Genomic DNA, 11,167 nt, shown 5'->3' with positions numbered 1-11,167 from the left:
TGTGCAAGCATGCACATCTATTGGTCATTACCCCTAGTTATTAATCAATTATGGTACAAATGACTCGGGATTATACTGTTATTACAAGTGTTTCTTTTAAGACTGTAGCTTCAGATTAAAAGAACACTCTTGTAACAGTGATAACTCTTTCTGCACACTTTTTGGTCACTGTAGCTGTAAAACTTATATATTACCAGAACATGCACATAAAAAAAAATGCACTCCTAAAATTCTACAAACAATCAAGTAGTGTTATATAAGAAATTAAATTTTTATTACGGCAAACTGATACACAAAACCATCAATATTTGAACTCGCACAACATGTGATACTTTCTCACATTATTTTAATATTCACACTTGAACCTACAACTGAACATATAAGTACATACTACTTTATGCTTTATAATATTTACAAGACTAACTCAAAATTACAATTCTTCCACTACTGCACATTTGAATGGAATGAATTAAGATAAACAATTGCAAACAATAAATTATCTATTTTTCACGACTCACACTTCGCTTGAACGTCATGGATCTTACCTCTATCTCATCCTTCGGACTCTTTTCCTTCCGGAAATCCTCTCTCCGGTCATCACGCACCTTCCCCCTATATTCCCACTTATCATCATAGTCTCGCCTGTAACCCTTATCTTCCGAATCTCTTTTCCATCCCCCTCTTCCCCCATCTTTCCATCTCCTATCCTCGCCTTCTCTTCTCCCCGTTTTCCCCTCATCCTTCCACGGTTCCCTCCGTCTTCCATCTTTCCATCTCCTGTCATCATCCTTCCACCTTCTATCATCATAATCTCTCTTCACGTACGTCTCACGCTTTTCTAGCCTGTCAAATCGTTCCTCTCGCCTGGTTTCCTCCTTTCCTCTATCACCCTGATTTCCTTTGGTAGTTGACGGTGTCGGAGAAGGACTAGAAGAATTTGAAGTTGAATCTTGACCTTCCGCTGCCTTATGACTTGATTCTTTCTCCTTTTCTTTCTTTTGAAGCATACTTAGGCGTCCCATGCCTGGGCGATATATCTCCATAGAGGGCCGATCCTGAAAATATAAAAATGCTTATGGTTTTTCACTAATGGCAACCAGAAAGAGAAGTATATAAGACTAAAACTTTGCTGTTACTCATCTGACAACATAAGAAACAGTTAGACATGTAGACATCTGCTACGCTAATCTTAGTGCACTGATATTACTGTCTATTGCAAATTTTCCATTTGACACAACATCAAGTAAAAGAAAAACACACTATGAAAAGTGAAAACTTGAGGGAAACAGTATTAAAGAAAATAATTTTTCTACAATAAATCTTTCACAAAAGTTTTATTGTGGTAGATCCAAAGCCTGATGTTGAGAAACACACTGATTGATTTCGTACAAATGTTATACCTGACCAAGGTATATAATCTCAAAACCTCTACATTTACAACAGTTATGTCATAGGCATGTACACACCCTCTAACTAGGGGTGAGGGCCAAAACCCTTCATGAAAGTAACAACTACAAATCTCACTGCTTTAAAAACCGTACTGATGTGTACAAAACATTTTTACACATCAATTGGGCACTCATTGTCTAGTGCTTTAAACTATCTATCACACCAGGCCAAAATGTTATTTCCAACAAACCATACATGACAGGAACATAATCCACACATCATTGGATAGAGGAAGGTTCAAAGTTTGAACTTTGCTTATGACGAAGTGGCTGTTTGTTGAATCTACAATGGATTCCCACCTTGCAAATTTTAGCACACACAACGAGAAAAAAAATGTCATTGTTAGTACACGAATGAAACCAATTGTCGTACAAACAAACCACTGAACCTTAATCTATCCAATGATGTGTGGATTATGTTTGTTGGAAATAACATTTTTAAATCTGCTCCTTCTTTTTGATTAACCCTGTATTTTGATAAAGTTCAGGTGGGGAAAAAATTGAAAACAAGAATGCATGCAGTGCACTTATCATGGTTTACCCAGTTTTTTTTTTTGAATTAAAAGATGCACGGATGAAGGGGAAAGGTTATGGGGTCAGAACCCCCTTCCTATTGATGTTAATTTTTCCTTCATTTTCTTAATTTCATGAGGAACATGGCATTCAAGATGCTTTTTAGCAACCTGGAACTGCACTCCTCTCCTAAAAACTTTCTGTGCACATATGCAGGTACCAGTTGGTTATAATTAAAGTGATGGTGTTCAGAGTGGTACAGCACGGGCTGTAATGAGAGTAGCAGTCTGAAACTTCATAGATATGCTAATGAAGCAATGCGCTCGCGAATTATGCAAAAAAAATAATTAGTTCCAACTCTCGCCACCAGGGTAAAAATGGCGCTGTAAGCAGTCAAAACGTGGTGACATTGCCTAAACATTGTGTGAGCTCCCTGGTTGTGGTTGGTGACGCTTGTTGCTTTTTCCTTTAGTAATGTTCATGTAATTCGAATAGTGAAATTGTAGCGATATTTTATTACAAAGAGTATTGTTTTCTGCGATTTATAGTGTTTTTCCTGTAACTATACCAAGTTTTGACTGCTTACAGCGCCATTTTTTACCCTGGTAGCAAGAATTGGAACTTTTTTTTTTTGCATAATTTGCGAGCGCATTGCTTCATTAGCATATCTACGAAGTTTCAGACTGCTACTCTCATTACAGCCCGTGCTGTACCACTCTGAACACCGTCACTTTAATTATAACCACCTGGTACTACATAAGAGTTCTACATGAAAATTTCTATTCAAGGATAAAAGGTTCTTGATGCGTATGAACAGTAAGTGCACAATTGTTATTTACATTACAAAATATGACTAAAAAATTTTTATGAAGACAGTTTTACTGGCATTTCATGAAAATATGCAATACTCCCACGTTTATTAATTTTTTAAAAATAAGTATTTTCTGTATGCATATGCATATGGTCTGCATGAGTTGTTTATAAGCACATCTACAGCACTGACATGCTTTCACACTATAGAGGGCAAAATCATGAAAAACACCCATGCCCAGGTTGGGATTCGAACCTGAGACCCCTGGCATCGGAGCATGCTATGCTAACCAATCTGCCATTGGTATCTCAGGATTTTGTTGGTATGGTTGAAAACTGAATGCACCTAGAATACTGATTGAAAACTTATATTACTGGTTTATTTTAAGTATTGTTTGGACACAATCTATCACAATTTGTGTGAAATCAGTAGTTTGTCTCTTCTGTGTAACTGCATGTTCCTACCATTTTTAGAGTGGTGGTATGTGCTAAATTTGCAATAAAAAATCCAACAATATTACTAAGCCGATATATCTTTTGATTTATGTGGATTACAATTGCTTATGCATTGTTTTAATCCTATAATACTTGTGTTTAGGTTAAGTTTTTCATCCAATGACTAGGCAAGGTAAGAAACTGATTTTGAACAACAAAAAAACTGTAACGCCAAATTATTTCCTTCTCCATAGTGTATTGTAAGTATAGTTTCGATTTAATCTGTGCAAGATGGTGTTAAAACAGTACAGGACAATCAAGCACAGAATTCTACATAAACTGCATGTTTCCACCTTTTACATCTGATGCTGTAGCCTACTAATGTAGGTAAAGTTCCCTGTGCACTTTGCACCATGGCATGAGGCATACATAACGGGTGTGGGGATAGGGCCCCACATATTCTTTGATCTTGGCCATTTATGCAGGGACAAGGCAGGAAAAATTCAGACCTTAGATCACACACCCTGGAAATCAAACCCAGGGCTTCCACATGACAGTCAGATGTCCTACCAACTAGGCCACAACGGCTCCCTACTTTCGTACTTCTAATAAAAAAACCAGTGTGACAACCTATTTTTCCAAGATTGCAACATATTCCCGAGATGGGATTTTTCAGGACTTTTGGTACGTTGTTCAGGGCTATCCATAGAACACATTCTCCAATTTTCAGCTTGTTAGTTTCCTTATTTAGGACATTGTTCCTATACTAAGGTACAATTGATTGACTCGATCGAGTTTGTGTTTTAAGTCCACTTTAAGCACAGTAAGGCTAATCGGGACTGGACCTACAGTTTAAAGTGGGATCCGTGAACCCGGGACCCCTTGACGCTACCACTGCACCATCAAGAAGGCACAATACTAAGGTACAAATGGTACTATATTTAAAATTAAATATAGACAACAGAAAAACTTGGATTGCATATTCTTCACGCCATCATGGTTGAAGAAATGTGTAAGAAAACATTGCTACAGTTTTTTCTCCAACCAGGAAGGTTAAGTAATTCATGCAGGAATTATACAAAATCTGACAATATAAATTGAGACCACATATATGCATGTGGGTCACTTTTTGTTTCAATTCAAAATGGTGCTATTTACTTTGAATGGTTATGATTTCCTTGCCACGATGGCTATATAGGTGTGATAGTTCACAATTGTTGATAACAAAAGAAGAAAATTCAAAATAAATTAGAAACTAAATTATCCACTTTTCACTTCAAAGTAATTTTGCTTCTCTTCTACCAATGGGTGGACACTTTTTTCGTCTCCAACAGCACCTACATTCTTCTAACAAGTTTAAGGATGTATGTAAAGATGATATCTAGTGTGGGCAAGAGCAGAAATAAGAGCTCGGAAATGATTATTGTAATAGTATACAGGGTGATTCAGTATTCCTATTACACACTTCTAGAGATTGTAGAGGGGACTTAGTAGATCAAGTTTTGATAAGGAACCATGTCCGGAAATGTACCATTTTGGTACTACACAGATGACAAGATCACATAATTTCACATCTCCCGCTTTACCTGCGTCACTACAAGAGCTGCTTGATGTGGCGACCCTGAAGTTCATTGCAAACAGTGTACTTCCAAAGGATGTTTGCATACACTCTCTCAAAAATACCTGGTGTGTGCTGAATCGTGTCTGCTGCAGCCAGGTTTTCCTCCGACACTACAGGAGTCTCGTAAACAAGACACTTCATGTGGCCCCATACAAAATTGTCAAGAGGAGTTAGATCCGGCGATCGTGGGGACCAAGGAGTTAGTCCACCGCGACCTATCCACCTGTCCCCATATGTTTGATTGAGATGATGTCGGACGTCATGGGAAAAGTGTGCTGATGCACCATCATGCTGGAACCACATGTGCTGGCGAATGTGCAACTGCACATTGTGGAAAGTCGAAGCACACCGGACGTTGGAAACAGCACATATGACATCAGGTGACTGACGACTTTGGCCTCCGTCAATGTGGGTTGCCTACCGTGAAGCGGGAGATGTGAAATTATGTGATCACTTCATATGCGTAGTATGAAAACTGTACGTTTCCGGACATGGGTTCCTTATCAAAACTTGATCTACTATGTCCCCTCTACAACCTCTAGAAGTGTGTAATACAAATTCTGAATCACCTTGTGGATGCAGAAAGCAGTTAATTTTAAGTAAGAGACAGTGATTTCATTCTGTTATATTAGATTATTATACCTACAATCTCATTCTTCAATATCCTCATGGTGTAAATGGAATGTCATTGACAATACCTATTGATTTAGAAGGATTACTTGCGACATGTTTAGTAGGAAAGGTGTAAATAGAAAAGAACTATGGTTCTACAAGTTTGGTAGCCGCCCCTATATAGGTAGTGTCAACACCAAAGTTGCCAAATTTGGCTTTAGGCATGGAGGTGGGTAGATAAGATTTAGAAGAGCTGATATGAATGGCAGAAAATGGTTCACAGCAGTGAGAAAAATATTGCTGCTATGGAATAAAATATTAGAGATGATACTTAATTAAGTTACAAGGTTACAGACGGAAAGGGGGGTCTGGGAATTAGTTTGCAGAATGTTTTCTTATTATTCACCTCTACATTAATTTGAGGAAAGTTTCTATATATTCTTCTCTTTCTGTTTCAGATATTCTCTATTTGCTTTCCTACCTCTTAAGTTAATCACAATGATGAAACGAATAATGAGACAAACACAAGATACATTCATGCCTTAACAATGATTCAAACCTGAGATTTCTGGTTTCAGTTTGGTCCAAAAAAATATCCCCACCCAAAGGTTTTATTGAAAGCACATGAGAATGAAAACTAACCTAATTTAACCAATAATTTTGAAGTTTATTCATAGAGAACTACCTATTCTTTATCTTGGGAATACGTGGAGCAAAGACCATGTGGTAGTGAAGGGGAGAAAGCGAATGGGCAGAGCAAAGCAGTGCACGCTGATGCAAACGGATGGTAGCTGCAGCCACATTTTCCCCTCCATGCCTTCGCTTCCACTCTCATGCGTTAATAGATTGAGTCAGTACTTGTCCAGATGCAGGACCACATGCAAGAAAATTACTCTGGGGTGTTGAAATAAAATTGTTTGGCAGAAATAAAAAGAAGCACAACCATCTACAACATTGCCATCAAACATATACGTAATAAAATACAATTCAATTCTTGTGTATGTATGATGTCATTCACGTCGATTATCTGTGTGAAAGGATGTCAATAACAGGCATTCTTATCTACAGTCACCAGTTAATTGATACTTGTTTCTAAAATAAATAATATTGGCATTCCTATGACATTGAAACAGATTTAAGTTGAAATATATGAAGAAATAAACAAATATTGCAAGTGGGGATAATTTTTTGGACCTGACTATAGTGACAGTGACTCATCATGGTCAAGAGGCCAAGAAATAAAGGCAATGATTTTTTTTTCAACCAGCAGGCATGTGGTGAAGATTAAGTTGGAAACCAACCAAGAAACAGAAAGTGCACAATGTTACATGAGCCTGCCTCTCAAGTCTTTTAAGAAAGACAACCAAGAACAAAGCTGTGGAGAATCTTGTAGCACCATGACAATGATTCAGCCCATTTATTTAACAAGTACTTCAGTTAAATTAGTCATGTATCCAACCTACAGTCCAGACCTGGTAGTGTGAGACTCCCCCTTTCTTTGACACTATTGCACACAGACACCCCTATCTCTGGCTACAATGGAGTACACCTACCATTAAACAGCGTTGAATATCTCAAAACTTGTCTAACAACCTTTTTCAATCATAAAACAACGCTTTATGTACACAATTTGTTACAAAAAAAAACTATCATCTGTCTTCAAAAAATATTTTTGTTCAACTTTTCACAAGAAATCAGTTAATTTGGTTTTTGGATACTTTGCAAACTCCTTCAGCCGTGATCAAGAAAGTGTGGGGCCACACCTCCTAAATGCCTTCATGGTGTGGTGCAAACACGGGGGAGAAAACTCCATCAGAAAGTAGAAACCTGATCCTGACTAGAGTGATATTAAAATGGGGATGATAAGAAGAATTACCCTGGTTTTTCTATCATCCCTCTGGCTGCTAATTTTTGGCACTCTAAAGGGGGGACTGTAAACAGTGGATCTCCCTTTACATTTTCCCTCATTATACATTCAATTTTCATGGTCCCAATAGAACAAAATGCTATAAAACTTTCCTTCATTTTACATTTTCTCACATTTTACGTTGTTTCATCTTTGTCCCCTCAAAAAACTTAAAATCGATGTTCCACTCTATACAGCGTTATTCATATGTCAGTGTCACATTTGGGGAACATCGTGTGTGTGATGTATGAGATGTGCGAGTCCAAATCATGTACGTATGGAATCAGAAACTCTCTAAGTTTGTGTCACGTGAACAGTGCATGTTGTGGTGATGCGGTTGGCAGCTAGGCGGCAGCAGTGTACAATATGGCGTTCTCAGGTAACTGAGAGCATTTTGCGTGATATAGTTTGCGAAAACAGAGGTTACTGTGACTGTTCAGCGGCGATTTCGCACTTGGATCAGAAGGATCCACCAGATCGCAAGACCATCAAGAAGCGATATGAAACTTTTGAGCGCACAGGGTGTCTGTGTCTACCTAAATGACCTGGAAGGCCGGGACTATCAGGTGCCACTGTTCAAAGTGTTCGTAAGTTGTTTGCGTGCAGCCCTCGGAAATTGACAAATCGTGCAAGTGTGCAGCTGAGAATGTCTCAGTCGACTGTGTGGCATATTGTTCGCAAGCAACTGATGATGAAACCGTACAAACTGCAACTTGTACAGGCACTCACAGAAGGTGACAAGGAGGTTCGCACAAAATTTGCCATGGACATGCAGGCAGCAATGGCAGACGATGATAATTTTGGTGACAGACTCGTTTTCAGTGATGAAGCTATGTTTCACTTGTCGGGGAAGGTTAACTGTCACAACGTGCGGATTTGGGGAACCGAACACCCACATGTGACAGTCAAGCATGTGCGCGACTCCCCAAAGATCAACGTGTTCTGCACCATGGCAAAGGACAAGGTTTACGGGCCCTTTTTCTTTGCAGAATCCAGTGACTGGCATCATTTATCTGGATATGTTAGAACACTGGCTTATTCCCCAAGTGACAACAGACAGAGGTAACTTCATTTTCCAACAGGACGGGGTCCCACCCGACATCCATCGACTCGTGCGTGCGTACCTGAACAAGAACTTACCGCGAAGATGGATTGGACACATTAGTGACGATGACGTCGCATTGTTTCGGTGGCCGCCAAGATCCCCAGACTTCACACCTTGTGATTTCTTTCTCTGGGGATATGTGAAGGACAGGGTGTTCATTCCACCGCTTCCAGCTGATTTGAACAACCTCCAAGTTCGCATTACAGCAGCGATAGACCGTGACATGCTGGTGCGGGTGTGGGCAGAATTGGACTATCGCCTGGATGTCTCCCGTGTAATCAAAGGTTCACACATTGAGCACTTGTAATATGACAAACAAACTTTTTGAGATTGTCTTTCTTTTTTTATATTATTCATGCTGATATGTCATGTACTCATTTCACAATAAAACTCCGAAATGTGACATTGACTTATGAATAACCCTGTATACGAGGACTATTTTTTTTCAACCTCCGATGGTGCCGCCACGGGGGCCGGTGAAGTGCTAGGAAGCAGGGCATTACGCAGCGTGATTGGTTTCACCCCTGGCACAACCACCAACACTGCCAAGGCCAATGCTTCAGTTGAAGCTGAGCAACGGGAATGTAGAGATGTCTGCTACAATAGACTCTCCCGCCAAGCACAAGGTGCGTATTGTGATACGATTTCTACAGGCAGAGGGGCACAATGCAGCGGATTTTCACCGTCGAATGAGCTGAGAGCCGGAGAGGCATGCTGTCTTAAGGCATTGTCTTGCTTCATGACAATGCCTGACTGCATGATGCTGCGTCAACCCAAGACCTTCTTCAACAATTCCACTGGGAAGTGTTTGATCACCCTCCCTACATCCCAGACCTGGCTCAACAGACAGGCGGCACCTTCTTTTGCTTGCAAAGGGTATTCGAAAGCTGATGCATCGGTACGATAAATGTCTGAATCTTCTTGGTTATTATGTTGAAAAGTAGATTACACGTGTACGTAACTTTCGTCAATAAACCCATTTTGCTATTCACTGTGGTTATGATTTCATGCTCTATCGGAGGTTGAAAAAAAAATAGCCCTAGTGGTAACAAAATTATGTAAATTGGCACATGGACATAAGAACAAACCAATAACAGAATTTTAAAAAGCCTAGAAAATGTGCGCATGACTGTAACATAACCACATAACTAAACACAAATGAAAGAGCAGAGAACAGTTTTCACACATTTCAGCATAACAAAAAGCATTTAGCCCTGATCCACATGAACATGCATGAAGAAAACTGCCCAAGAAATACACCACTTGATAAAGATAAATAAACATAAGAGTGAAAGAAAACTTTGAGCCTAAGACTAACCTTGTTCGTAAGAGTCCGTACTGCTCTTTGCTGAGACATACCCACCTTGTTCCTAATCCGTCTTTCAGTCCTCGGATCCTTCCGGTCTTCCTCCTTTTGACCTTGCGAACTGTCATCCTTTTCATCTGCCGTTTGGGCATCATCCCCATCTTTATCTTTCCTGCCACAGCCAGCTTCATCTTCGCTGAACTCGCCATCGTTACGAACACTTGCATCTTGGTTTTCCTCAATAATCTTACCCAGCTCATCCTTTTTGTTTTCGGTCTCACTTTTTTCACTTACATCCTCATCTTCCGAGTCAGTTTTTCTTGAGTCACTTACTTTTCCTAATGCTTCGTCTGTTTCATCTTTGAATTCGCATTGCGAGCCATCACTAGGTTTTTGGTCATCGTCACCTTTATGAGTTGGTTTATCCATTTCCTTTTCAACTTTTTCTGCCTTTCCGGAATCTGTCATACGTTCTCCAGCTTTAGCTCTCGTATCTCTAAAATCCCTTCCTCCCTCACTCCTATCTTTCAGCCTGCAATATAGAAAATATTATACCCAAGGTCTAATTAATTTTAAATCCCAATGCTAATTATGGGTAGAAACTAGACAGTGGGCTGAAATTACTGAACAAAAATACCAATACCACTGACCAAATAGTAATTACTGGTAAATTTAATTACAACCTACTAATAAATTAGCATTTCAAAATTGAACCTTTAAAAAAATTATCTGGCAACCAAAGTCCTCATAGTCAGTCAATACAAACTTTTTTAATCTTCATAAAACTAATACTTTTATGAAGATAAGGAAATATCTTCATTAATGTTCTTTGTGTGTTCATTTTGCACTAACAAAATCAAGGTGATTGCACTTTAAACAAAGTTGACAAAACAAAAGAGCAAAAGGAAGAAACGATGGACTCCAAGCCATGGAAAGCCAGCTCTCAAAAAATACTTTCATAAGTGTGCTACTTAGTCAGTACAATAATAGTTTTTACAATGTTAGAGAAAATTATAAAGACCTTATCCTTAACTAAGCTGAAAAGAATCTGCCATATCTCTCGTAAATTGTCATTTATCACCAAAATGTGATTACAAAAAAATATCTCCTATTGTATTCACAAAAACAAACAAAAAAAAAAGCATTGAATTTATTGAACTTAAGAAAAATTACAGACCAAGATAAATTACTTTTATTGATCATTTTCCACCCCTGTGAATAAATCTGTTTCTTTTGCTCAATAGAACAGGATATTAGCAGGCTTATATTTACTATTATTTTCTTAACAGATTATGAGAATCATATGTAAGGTCTGGAACTCAAATGCAGAACACTATTGGAAAAATCGTTAGCTGACCACGGATTAAATTTATTGGTATCACAATTGATAATTCAACACACATACGTGGGC

General features: G+C 38.8%; 1 protein-coding gene across 2 annotated transcripts in view; it reads right to left on the bottom strand.

Moving 5' to 3' along the window:
- Positions 1–252: 252 nt before the first annotated feature.
- Positions 253–11,167, bottom strand: part of LOC145982076 (uncharacterized) — a 41,562-nt gene continuing 30,647 nt past the window's right edge. The window contains exons 6-7 of one of the 2 annotated variants that reach the window (XM_083115671.1): positions 9,769–10,288; positions 253–1,055 (exon numbers count right to left, since the gene is read on the bottom strand). In XM_083115671.1, the coding sequence (XP_082971797.1) occupies positions 501–1,055; positions 9,769–10,288 (1,075 nt within the window). In that variant the 3' untranslated portion in view covers positions 253–500. The remainder of the gene's footprint in view (positions 1,056–9,768; positions 10,289–11,167) is intronic. The other variant, XM_083115672.1, reaches the window with a different exon arrangement.

The sequence above is a fragment of the Lepisma saccharinum genome, chromosome 30, assembly GCF_977018435.1.
Source record: "Lepisma saccharinum chromosome 30, izLepSacc3.1, whole genome shotgun sequence".
Lineage (NCBI taxonomy): Eukaryota > Metazoa > Arthropoda > Insecta > Zygentoma > Lepismatidae > Lepisma > Lepisma saccharinum.
The sequence above is the reverse complement of the archived record's forward strand: the minus strand, read 5'-3'. Positions and strand labels throughout refer to the sequence as shown.